This window comes from Salvelinus fontinalis, chromosome 1 (assembly GCF_029448725.1).
Source record: "Salvelinus fontinalis isolate EN_2023a chromosome 1, ASM2944872v1, whole genome shotgun sequence".
NCBI classification, from domain to species: Eukaryota; Metazoa; Chordata; class Actinopteri; order Salmoniformes; family Salmonidae; genus Salvelinus; species Salvelinus fontinalis.
The window spans coordinates 37,664,768-37,678,092 of record NC_074665.1 but is presented as its reverse complement, the minus strand read 5'-3'; the positions used below and the strand labels follow the sequence as shown (position 1 = coordinate 37,678,092).

At 46.2% G+C, this 13,325-nt stretch overlaps 1 protein-coding gene across 2 annotated transcripts in view; it reads left to right on the top strand.

Annotated features, from left to right (window-relative positions):
- The window catches only part of LOC129853969 (cadherin-23-like), a 565,813-nt gene that overhangs the window by 315,014 nt on the left and 237,474 nt on the right, over positions 1 to 13,325 (top strand). For both annotated transcript variants that reach the window (XM_055920546.1, XM_055920536.1), the window contains exons 14-15: positions 9,344 to 9,408; positions 9,563 to 9,800. In XM_055920546.1, coding sequence (XP_055776521.1) covers positions 9,344 to 9,408; positions 9,563 to 9,800 — 303 coding nt within the window. The remainder of the gene's footprint in view (positions 1 to 9,343; positions 9,409 to 9,562; positions 9,801 to 13,325) is intronic.

Here is a 13,325-nt window from a genome sequence, read left to right as displayed (position 1 = left end):
ATGTTATCTGTTTCTATGTTGGTTTCGGTTTGCCTGGTATGGCTCTTGATTAGAGGCAGGTGGTTTGCATTTTCCTCTAATCAAGAGTCATATTTAGGTAGGGCATTTTCACTGTTTGTTTGTGGGTGATTGTCTCCTGTGATGTTTTCGTTTGTGTTCGATGTATTCACTTTTGGAGCTGTTTGGCTGTTCGTATGTTTCGATGTCCGTTCCTGTTCGTGAGTTTACGTTTGTCTATGTAAGTTTATGTTCAGGTTGCGTCAACGTCGTTTTGTTATTTTGTAAATTTTGAAAGTGTTTGTTTTGTTTCGTGTTGCCATCAGTTTTCGTTATTAATAAATAAAGATGGCATATTTCCCTGACTCCGCATTTTGGTCCGAAGATCCTTCTCTCCTCACCTCATCCGAGGATGAGGAAAGCGACAGCTATTACAGAATCACCCACCAAAATACAGAGACCAAGCGGTATGGGAAAAATCGACGGAGCAACAAGGACTTCTGGACTTGGGAGGAGATCCTGTCTGGTAGAGGACCCTGGGCGCAAACTGGGGAATATCGCTGCTCTCGTGAGAAGAGTGAGGCAGTCACAGCCCAGGAGCGGTGGTATGAGGAGGCAGCTAGGAGACGTGGATGGAAGCCGGAGAATCAAGCTCGTAACCGGAATTATGAGGGGACTCGTTTTGCACGGAAGCCCGAAAAGCCCGTGAGTAACTCCCAAAAATTTCTTGGGGGGGGGGCTAAAGGGTAGTGGGCCAAGGGCAGGTAGGAGACCTGCGCCCACTTCCCAGGCTAACCGTGGAGAGCGGGAGTACGGGCAGACACCGTGTTACGCAGTAGAGCGCACGGTGTCTCCTGTACGTGTGCATAGCCCAGTGCGGGTTATTCCATCTCCCCGCACTGGTAGGGCTAGATTGGGCATTGAGCCAGGTGTCATGAGGCCGGCTCAACGCGTCTGGTCTCCAGTGCGTCTCCTCGGGCCGGCATACATGGCACCTGCCTTACGCATGGTTTCCCCGGTTCGCCTACATAGGCCGGTGCGGGTTATTCCACCTCCCCGCACTGGTCGGGCAACCGGGAGCATTCAACCAGGTAAGGTTGGGCAGGCTCAATGCTCAAGAGAGCCAGTACGCCTGCACGGTCCGGTATTTCCGGCGCCACCTCCCCGCCCCAGCCTAGTACCTACAGTGCCTACATTATGCACTAGGCTACCAGTGCATTTCCAGAGCCCTGTTCCTCCTCCACGCACTCTCCCTATAGTGCGTGTATCCAGTTCGGTGCCTCCAGTTCCGGCCCCACGCACTATGCCACCTGTGCGTCTCCTAAGTCCTGTACACACTGTCACTTCTCCCCGTACTAGTCCTGAGGTGCGTGCCCTCAGCCAGGTGCCACCAGTGCCGGTACCACGCACCAGGTATAGAGTACGCTTTGAGAGTTCAGTGTGCCCTGTCCCTGCTCCACGCACTAGTAGGAAGGTGCTTATCATTAGCACGGTGCCTCCAGTTCCGGCACCACGCACCAGGTCTACAGTGCGCCGTATCCGGCCAGAGCCATCCGTCTCCCCAGCGCCATCTGAGCCATCCGTCTCCCCAGCGCCATCTGAGCCATCCGTCTCCCCAGCGCCATCTGAGCCATCCGTCTCCCCAGCGCCATCTGAGCCATCCGTCTCCCCAGCGCCGTCTGAGCCATCCGTCTGCCAGGAGCCTGCAAAGCCGCCCGTCTGCCATGAGCCTGCAAAGCCGCCCGTCTGCCATGAGCCTACAGAGCCATCCGCCAGACAGGAGCCGCTAGAGCCGTCAGCCAGACAGGAGCCGCTAGAGCCGCCCGCCAGACAGGATCTGCCAGAGCTGCCAACCAGACAGGATCTGCCAGAGCCGCCAACCAGACAGGATCTGCCAGAGCCGCCAACCAGACAGGATCTGCCAGAGCCGCCAACCAGACAGGATCTGCCAGAGCCGCCAACCAGACAGGATCTGCCAGAGCCGTCAGAGAGCCATGAGCAGCCAGAGCCGTCAGAGAGCCATGAGCAGCCAGAGCCGTCAGAGAGCCATGAGCAGCCAGAGCCGTCAGAGAGCCATGAGCAGCCAGAGCCGACAGAGAGCCATGAGCAGCCAGAGCCGTCAGAGAGCCATGAGCAGCCAGAGCCGTCAGAGAGTCATGAGCAGCCAGAGCCGTCAGCCTGCCATGAGCGTCGAGAGCCGTCAGCCTGCCATGAGCGTAGAGAGCCGTCAGTCTGCCATGAGTGTCGAGAGCCGTCAGTCTGCCATGAGTGTCGAGAGCCGTCAGCCTGCATGGACCTGCCAGAGCCGTCCAAACAGGACCTGCCAGAGTCCTTCAGCCGGGATCTGCCCCTTGTCCCGGTGTTGCCCCTTGTCCCGGTGCTGCCCCTTGTCCCGGTGCTGCCCCTTGTCCCGGTGCTGCCAGTTGTCCCGGTGCTGCCCCTTGTCCCGGTGCTGCCCCTTGTCCCGGTGCTGCCCCTTGTCCCGGTGCTGCCCCTTGTCCCGGTGCTGCCCCTTGTCCCGGTGCTGCCCCTTGTCCCGGTGCTGCCCCTTGTCCCGGTGCTGCCCCTTGTTCCGGTGCTGCCCCTTGTCCCGGTGCTGCCCCTTGTCCCGGTGCTGCCCCTTGTTCCGGTGTTGGTTGTTTATTTAGGGGAAAGTAGTTTTAGGGTGGTCATTAGAAGGGGTAGACAGAAGAGGGGAGTGACTAAGGTGGTAAGGGGACAGCGTCCTGAGCCGGAACCACCACCGTGGTCAACTGCCCACCCGGACCCTCCCCTGGACTTTGTGCTGGTGCGCCCGGCGTGCGCATCTTGAGGGGGGGGTACTGTAACAGTCCTGACCTATTTATGTTAGTTTTTTATGTGTTTATGGTCAGGGCGTTAGTTTTGGGTGGGCAGTCTATGTTATCTGTTTCTATGTTGGTTTCGGTTTGCCTGGTATGGCTCTTGATTAGAGGCAGGTGGTTTGCATTTTCCTCTAATCAAGAGTCATATTTAGGTAGGGCATTTTCACTGTTTGTTTGTGGGTGATTGTCTCCTGTGATGTTTTCGTTTGTGTTCGATGTATTCACTTTTGGAGCTGTTTGGCTGTTCGTATGTTTCGATGTCCGTTCCTGTTCGTGAGTTTACGTTTGTCTATGTAAGTTTATGTTCAGGTTGCGTCAACGTCGTTTTGTTATTTTGTAAATTTTGAAAGTGTTTGTTTTGTTTCGTGTTGCCATCAGTTTTCGTTATTAATAAATAAAGATGGCATATTTCCCTGACTCCGCATTTTGGTCCGAAGATCCTTCTCTCCTCACCTCATCCGAGGATGAGGAAAGCGACAGCTATTACACAGGTACTATGTGTGTGTGTATATATATATATATATACATATACACACAGTACCAGTCAAACGTTTGGATACACCTACTCATTCAAGGGTTTTTCTTTATTATTAAGACATCAAACTATGAAATAACACATATGGAATCATGTAGTAACCAAAAAAGTGTAAAGCAAATGAAAATATATTTTATATTCTTCAAAGTAGCCACCCTTTGCCTTGAAGACAGTGTAGTATTCTCTCAACCAGCTTCATGAGGTAGTCACCTGGAATGCTTTTCCAACAGTCTTGAAGGAGTTCCCACGTGTGCTGAGCACTTGTTGGCTGCTTTTCCTTCACTCTGCGGTCCAACTTATCCTAAACCATCTCAATTGGTTTGAGGTCGGGTGATTGTGGAGGCCAGGTCATCTGATGCAGCACTCCATCACTCTCCTACTTGGTCAAATAGCCCTTACTCGGCCTGGAGGTGTGTTTTGGGTCATTGTCCTGTTGAAAAACAAATGATTGTCCCACTAAGCTCAAACCAGATGGGATGGCGTATAGCTGCAAAATGCTGTGGTAGCCATGCTGGTTAAGTGTGCCTTGAATTCTAAATAAATCAATGACAGTGTCACCAGCAAAGCACCCCCACATCATCACATCTCCTCCTCCATGCTTCACCGTGGGAACCACACATGCAGAGATCATCCGTTCACCTACTCTGCGTCTCACAAAGACACGGAGGTTGGAACCAAAAATCACAAATTTGGACTCATCAGACCAAAGGACAGATTTCCACCGGTTTAATGTCCATTGCTTGTGTTTCTTGGCCCAAGCAAGTCTCTTCTGATAATTGGTGTCCTTTAGTAGTGGTTTCTTTGCAGCAATTCGACCATGAAGGCCTGATTCACGCAGTCTCCTCTGAACAGTTGATGTTGAGATGTGTCTGTTACTTGAAATCTGTGAGGTGCAATATGAGGTGCAGTTAATTGACGATTTCTGAGGCTGGTAACTCTATGAATTATCCTCTGCAGCAGAGGTAACTCTTGATCTTCCTTTCCTGTGGCGGTTCTCATCAGTGCTAGTTTCATCATAGCGCTTGATGGTTTTTGCAACTGCACTTGAAGAAACTTTCAAAGTTCTTGAAATGTTCTGGATTGACTGACATCCATGTCTTAAATTAATGATGGACTGTTGTTTCTCTTTGTTTAATTGAGCTGTTCTTGCCGTAATATGGACTTGGTCTTTTACCAAATAGGGTTATCTTTTGTATACCACCCCTACCTTGTAACAACACAACTGATTGGCTCAAATGCATTAAGAAGGAAAGACATGTCCACAAATTACCTTTTAACAAGGCACACCTGTTAATTGAAGTATCAGTGACTGACTCAATAGGAAGTGGTCTGAGGATGCAGATGCTAAGCTACAGCACTGTTTTGCTAGCACAGACTTGAATATGTTCCGGGATTCTTCCAATGGCATTGAGGAGTACATTAGTCACTAGCTTCATCAATAAGTGCATCGATGACTTTGTCCCCACAGTGACTGTACCGCAACCAGAAGCCATGGATTACAGGCAACATCCGCACTGAGCTAAAGGATAGATCTGCCGCTTTTATTGACTCTAAACCGGATGCTTATAAGAAATCCAGCTAAACCCTTCTACGAACCATCAAACAGGCAAAGTGTCAATACAGGACTAAGATTGAATCGTGCTACACCGGCTCCGACACACGTGGCAGCGCTTGCAAACTATTATGGACTGCAAAGGGAAGCACAGACGCGAGCTGCTCAGTGACACGAGCCTAACAGACGAGCTAAATAACTTATATGCTCACTTCGAGGCAAGCAACACTGAAGCATGCTTGAGACCATCAGCTGTTCAGCGCGACTGTGTGATCAAGCTCTCCGTAGCCGATATGAGTAAGATCTTTAGACAGGTCAACATCCACAAGATCGCAAGGCTAGATGGATTACCTGGACGTGTATTCCGAGCATGCGCTGAACAGCTGGCAAGTGTCTTCATTGACATTTTCAACCTCTCACTGAAGAGTCTATAATACCAACATGCTTCAAGCAGACCACCATAGTCCCTTTGCCCAAGAACACCAAGGTAACCTTCCTAAATGACTACTAACCTGTGGCACTCACGTCTGTAGTCATGAAAGGCTGGTCATGGCTCACATCAATACCATCATCCCAGAAACCCTAGACCCGCTCCAATTTGCATACCACCCCAACAGATTCACAGATGATGCAATCTCTATTGCACTCAACACTGTCCTTTCCCACCTGGCCAAAAGGAACACCTATGTGAGAACGCTATTCATTGACTACAGCTCAATGTTCAACACCATATTGCACTCAAAGTTCATCACTAAGCTAAGGACCCTGGGACTAAGGACCCTGGGAGTCGTGGGTGAACAGGGAGTACAGAAGGGGACTGAGCACGCACCCCTGAGGAGCCCCTGTGTTGAGGATCATCATGGCATCATCATGACACCTCCCTCTGCAACTGGATCCTGGACTTCCTGACGGGCCACGCTGCCATGATGATCCTCAACACAGGGGCTCCTCAGGGGTGCGTGCTCAGTCCCCTCCTGTACTCCCTGTTCACCCACGACTGCATGGCCAAGCACGACTCCAACACCATCATTAAGTTTGCAGACGACACAACAGTGGTAGGCCTGATCACTGACAACGATGAGACAGCCTATAGGGAGGAGGTCAGAGACCTGGCAGTGTGGTGCCAGGATAACAACCTCTCTCTCAACGTGATCAAAAAGGAGATGGTTGTGGACTACAGAAAAAGGAGGATCGAGCATTCCCCCATTCTCATCTATAGGGCTGTAGTGGAGCAGGTTGGGAACTTCAAGTTCCTTGGTGTCCACATCACCAACAAACTAACCTGGTCCAAACACACCAAGACAGTCGTAAAGAGGGCTCGACAACTCCTATCCACCCTCAGGAGACTGAAAAGATTTGGCACAGGTCCTCAGATCTTCAAAAAGTTATACAGCTGCACCATCGAGAGCATCCTGACTGGTTGCATCACCTCCTGGTATGGTAACTGCTCTGCCTCTGACCGCAAGGCACTACAGAACGTACAGCCCAGTCCATCACTGGGGCCAAGCTTCCTGCCATCCAGGAACTCTATACCAAGCAGAAGGCCCCAAAAATTGCCAAGGACCCCAGCCACCCTAGTCATAGACTGTTCTCTCTGCTACCACATGGCAAGTGGTAGCAGAGCGCCAAGTCTAGGTTGAAAAGACAGCTTCTACCCCCAAGCCATAAGACTCCTGAACAGCTAAACAAATGGCTACCCAGACTATTTGACTACCTCATGAAGATGGTTGAAAGAATGCCAAGAATGAAATCTGTCATGCCAAGCTGTCATCAAGGCAAAGGGTGGCTACTTTGAAGAATCTCAAATATAAAATATATTTTGATTTGTTTAGCACTTTTTTGGTTAATACATGATTTAATGTGGTATTTTATAGTGTTGATGTCTTCACTATAATTCTACAATGTAGAAAATAGTAAAAATAAATAAAAACCCTGGAATGAGTAGGTGTGTCCAAACTTTTGACCGGAACTGTATATATATATATATATTTAAATCAATTCTAAATGTTGACCATTATTTTTGTTTTTAAATATCGCTACTATTTTTATTGTTGTCAATGTTATGTTGTCAATGTTATTATCATCCTTGTGTGTATCACTTTGCTTTGGCAACATTGACCCTGTTATTCATGCCATTAAAGCATATTCAATTTGGATATGAATTTCAATTTGAGAGAGAAAGATGGACTGCTCTGTTGGCTGCATCTTCGTCACAGCTGTGTGCTCTCCAACACACTGCCTGACAGATACTGGACATCTTTACTGGTGTGTATGCGTGGGTGCTCCCACGCGTGCGTATGTTGGTATTCGTGCGTTTCACGTAGTTGCGAAGCAATTGACTCTATATTACGGATATGATGGTGTGTGCATTTGCGTGTGTGTTGCTGTTTGTGTGGAGGTGTTTAGATGTGTAGCGCCGGGAGGAGAGGGGATTGTCTGTGTTTGGAGGGTAGTGTCTACAGCAGGCCTGGTAGACTATTTCCACGCCCCCTCCATTCCTCAGAGCCCAGCAGAAAAGTAATTTTAGGAGCTCGGTAATTCAAATTCCAGGTCATATTAGCCATAAAAGCAACCCTCCTCAACCTGAAATGGTATGGCCTGATTATCTGTGTTCCTCTCTACCTCTCTGTCATCACTGAGTGGAAGCTTTCACCTCCAAATATTTTGAAACCGACCTACACAAACAGAGGACGAAGAACTAGGAAGTGGGAATGTGGGATTGTATGCTCTGTCAATGGCTGGAGAGTGCAAGACATTAGAGTTAGAGGAATGGTTCAATCATGACTGGAGATTATGTTGGAGGGTCTCGCTTGAGATGTTTGATTCTTTGAGGGGTAGATCAACTAAGCAAATAGGAGGTGGATTTGTGTGGAGGAACTGCAAACACAATCACTTAGATGTATGCATCTCACACACACACACACTTCTATCTCTATCAATTCAATGGGTCTTTATTGGCATGGGAAAAAATTGTTTACATTGCCAAAGCAAGTGAAATGAACACATAAACAAAAGTGAGAAGCCACAAAAACAACATTAACAAAAACATATTAGAAATGAACAGTAAACAACGCACTCAAAGGTTTCAAAATGGTAAAGACATTATTTATTTTTAACCTTTATTTAACTAGGCAAGTCAGTTAAGAACACATTTTTATTTTCAATGACGGCCTTGGACTTAAAGTAGAACTGACAGCATTTTAGCAACATCAAATATGTTCATATATACCCCCAGGAAGAATATGAGATTTAATTTTCTTCTGACAAGTGAGCACTTAGATATGGTCATTTTCACATTTTCATAAATTGATAGAATGTTTGGGAATGACAGAGTATGGCATTTGTGAAAATTCTATAGCATTATAGTGGGAAAGCGGCCATGCGTTTGAGCAATTAATAGGCAGTGCAGTAAATAAAACCTAATAAAAACATCTGTCTCGTCCAGGACCGGAGTCTTCAATGACCGGTGAGCCATAGTCAATCAGAGCTACAGTAGGCCTTTATGCAAATAAGCCATTTGCCTCATGGGCCTGCCATAATTCACTTCGAACTGGACTGTTTTTCAGGCAGTAGCAACAGCACAACTTTGCCATTAGAACGCATTCGTCAAAAGCCACAAAATACACCTGAATGGATTTCTGCAAATATGTAAATACCAGGGGAGACTCTTACATTTGGGTACTTTACAGTCCTATCTATTGATCAAACAACCATGAAAAGGTAGGCTCTCTCCCTCAGTTATGCACATCAACAACAAGATCAACAACTAATGCTAGCCAGAGCGAGATGAGCCAAAATCTAACTAGGGAACATTAGATAAACCCTCAAACTTTTTCAGCTAGTTAGCCCTCAAAATTGCACTGATAAACAATGGAGGAATAGTAGTAGCCTGCTCATCCTACAGTTTACCTGCCAATGCATGCTTGTCCCAACCCACGTCTGAATTGGAGAGAGGTTACATTTCTTGGTCACATCCCTCAGCTATATACCAAAACATGCTGTTTTTTATTCTGATGTTTTATGTATATTTTATTGCATTCACAGCTGCTTCAACAGAAATTGTAAACACACTACTTGCATAGTGGTGATTTGATTTGCACCGTATTTCTTGTTCTTCTACATGTTTTGAGGTAATCCAACGCCACAATCTAATGGCACCCTATTCACACAGCACTATATAGGAAATAGGGTGTCATTTGGGATTCAGCCTTAGGGTTTTTTAGAGGGTGTACTGTAGCACCGTCCATTGAATATCCAGTGGGGTGTTATGCTTAAATATGTTCCTTGGTCTGTCATGTGTCCCTGTGTGTGTCACTGTCACCCAAAGACTGCTGATGCCTTTCCCTTCTCCTCACTCTTCAATCTGCATACATGCATACAAACGTTGAATAATATCCCTTTCTTCCCTCTCCTCAGGCTACAGACGGTGACTTTGGCACGTTTGGGACAGTGCGGTATTACTTCAGTGATGAGCCTGACCAGTAAGACACACCTAAATACACAGACTGAGATACCATATAAATTAATTATCCTACCTTTTATCAAAGGGCATGATTGAACGTTTTTATAATTAAATAAGTCTCATTTGTTGAATCCTGGGTATTGTTATTGTCCTGTCACATGCCTCTCCCCCAGGTTTTCATTGGACACTGAGACAGGCTGGGTGCATCTGTGGGGCAATCTGGACTATGAGCTGATGCGTCGATTCACTCTGACCGTGCTGGCCCGGGACGGGGGTGGGGAGGAGACCACGGGCAGGCTGTGGATCAATGTTCTGGATGTCAATGACAACACACCCCTTTTCCAGAAGGAGGCCTACATGGGCTCACTGAGAGAGAACGAACAGGCCGCACAACAGGTGGCCCGAATCAGGGTAGGTGAAGACACACACAAAGACACACATATAAACACACAGACACACATAGACAGATGGACACAAGCACACACACACACACACACACACACACACACACACACACACACACGGACAAACACACATTGATAGACAGATAGACATAAGCATAAACACACACACACCAGGGCAGGAGGAGGAGGGGGGAGGTCTAAGTTGTGACACAAAGGATACACCCTGAGACCAATATCAAGTTGACTTTTGCTTTGATGTAATTTCTCCTCATTTTTACCCAAGCCGATTGCCCTCTTCGATTTTAGATACACAGTTTAAGTGGAGTTTGTCTATGTGTGTGTGCATGCGTGTGTGTGTGCGCGCGCATGTGTGCATGCACACATACTGTGCCTTCAGAAAATATTCACTTTATCTACATTTTATTATGTAACAGCCTTATTCTAAAATGTATTACATAGTTGTTTTCCCTCATCAATCTACACACAATTCCCCATAATGACAAAGCAAAAACAAAAAGCAGGTTTTCAGACATTTTTGCCAATTTATTACAAATAATATCCGGAAATATCACAGTTTGTCCTTTAAAAGTTGCAGCGTACTGCAGCACAGCTTGCGTGGTGCCGCATAATTCTATGGCACATTATTTAAGTGCTATCCACTGGTACCATGAATGCCAGTTAGTGCTAGTTTGACCACTAGAGGGCATCTTTGAGAAGCATGTGATAGCCTTCAATAGTGTCTGTACTAGAGAATTGAAAAAACTTTTTTGTAAGAACATAGTAGATGGGACAATTTTAAGAAATGTTGCTGATTAATTGTATTAATATTATGGTGTTTCTATTCCAATTGTATAATTTTAGTCTAACCAATACCCAAACGAAGATTCAGTCAAAATAAAAATGTCATTGATTTATCAAGACCAGTCTCCATACTTGCCTCCGAGCTGTGCTAAACAGTGCTAAATAGTTGTAGGCTATTGCTTCAAATCTTATTGCTTCTAACTTCAATATGCTCGTTAAATAAATAAGACCTACAGCACTTTTAACAGCACATTACTCAACACTAGTGAGATTCAAGTTGCCTACGATAGGCCTACAGTATATTGAAAAATATGACGTGACTCTCCTTCAATAATTACTTATATAGGATTGGATGATATTTCTGTAATTCAGTGATATGGGGCGGCAGGTAGCCAAGTGGTTAGAACGTTGGGCCAGTAACCGAAAGGTTGCTAGATTGAATCCCCGAGCTGACAAGGTAAACATCTGTTGTTCTGCCCCTGAACAAGGCAGTTAACCCACTGTTCCTAGTCCATCATTGTAAATAAGAATTTGTTCTTAACTGTCTTGCCTAATTAAATAAAAAAATATAATCAAAATTATTCCATAGTAATTTGTTATGGATCCTTAAAAAAACATTGGCAGTTTGAAAGAGTATTTGTATCATTATTTTATTAACGAAAGCGTAAAGATGCCACTATTAGTTACATTGTTTTAGTTTGAACGTGCAGACTGGCACTAAGAACAGCGGGAACGTTTCCCTCGTCAGCGCCATTATTAGTGCAATGCCCCTTAAAGTGTTGCTCTGTGCTACCCAGTGTGGCGAGGTAGGGGACCACCCCCCCTTTCCCTTCCTCCTTCTCCCTACCCCTAGGTCCGTCTTCTGTGCGCGGCTCTGCGGCCCATCCCATGCCCCCTGCTCTTGTGCCTTGAACCTCATGCTCTTTCAGTGGATACAGCTGGAGAACTGCAAGGCAATCCCATTGTGCGCCACTCGGGAGCCATGACCAATATGACCAATATATAATATCCTGCTAATAACAGGGTTAATAACATATCTATGAGAATATCCAAGGGGCTTTTATATAATTCTAAATTAACAATAATAATAATCGCTTTGTGTAAAATATAACAATATTTTGGAGATGATTTTGTTTTCAAATCACGTAAAATGAGCGAGGAAAAGGCCATTGTTGAACATGGGGTAAGACATTGTTACTAATTTGTAAATAAAGCCAGTTTGTTATTTAAAATTCTTCATTTCTGTTTTTAGAGGGGGAGAAACCAAAAACCTACAGTCATCTCAGGGGTCTCCCAGTTGAGACCAGCATGGGTATTGAACCAGCATCTGTAGAAACACAGCTTGTACTGCTATGTAGTGTCTTAGACCGTTGCACCATTCAGGCGCTGTACAATGTGATGGGTCGGGAGTGGGCTACACAACTACAGTAAGAGCAAAATAATCCAAACAGAATAAAATAATAAAAACTTTAGTGTAACAACTGTTTTAGTAAGTAATACTGATGTTGTGCACAATTATCAGTTTCTATTTAGGTTTATGTCGCCCATTCATTGTCAGTTAGAGACTACAAAAGCATAATCAGTGCTTCTCTCTCCCCCTTGCGCTGGTCTGGAGCAATGAAGTGGTGACGCAGGGTACCGTACTAAACCACAAATGACCTCTAAATACTGCAGCATAATCGCAAAACTTTCAGAGGAGCAACCACTGGAAGTATTCACTTTACTCAGTACTTTGTTGAAGCACCTTTGGTAGCAATTACAGCATTGAATATTCTTGGGTATGACGCTGCAAGCTTGGCACATATGTCTGGGAGTTTCTCCCATTCTTTTCTGCAGATCCTCAAGCTCTGTCAGGTTGGATGGGGAGCGATGCTGCACAGCAATTTTCAGTTCTCTCCAGAGATGTTTGATTGGGTTAAAGTCCGGGCTCTGGCTGGGCCACTCAAGGACATTCAGAGACTTCTGCATTGTCTTGGCTGTGTGCTTAGGGCCGTTGTCCTGTTGGAAGGTGAACCTTCGCCCCAGTCCAAGATCCTGAGCACTCTGGAGCAGGTTTTCATCAAGGATCTCTCTGTACTTCGCTCAGTTCAGCTTTGCCTTGATTCTGACTTGTCTCCCAGTCCCTGCCGCTGAAAAACATCCCACAGCATGATGCTGCCACCCCCATGCTTCACCGTAGGGATTGTTCCCGGTTTCCTCCAGACGTGGCTCTTGGCATCCAGGCCAAAGAGTTCGATCTTGGTTTCATCAAACCAGACAATCTTGTTTCTCATGGTCTGAGAGTCCTTTAGGTGCCCTTTGGCAAACTCCAAGCAGGCTGTCATGCGCCATTTACTAAGTAGTGGCTTCCGTCTGGCCACACTATCATAAAGGCCTGATTGGTGGAGTGCTGCAGAGATGGTTGTCCTTCTGGAAGGTTATCCCATCTCCACAGAGGAACTCTAGAGCTCTGTCAGAGTGACCATCGAATTTTTGGTCACCTCCCTGACCAAGGCCCTTCTCCCCCGATTGCTCAGTTTGGCCGGGCGGCCAGCTTGGTGGTGCCAAATTTCTTTCATTTAAGAATGGCCACTGTGTTCTTAGGGACCTTCAATGCTGCAGACATATTTTGTAACCTTCCCCAGATTTGTGCATCGACACAATCCTGTCTCGGAGCTCCACAGACAATTCCTTCGACTTCATGGCTTGGTTTTTGCTCTGACATGCACTCTTAATTTAACTGTGGGACCTA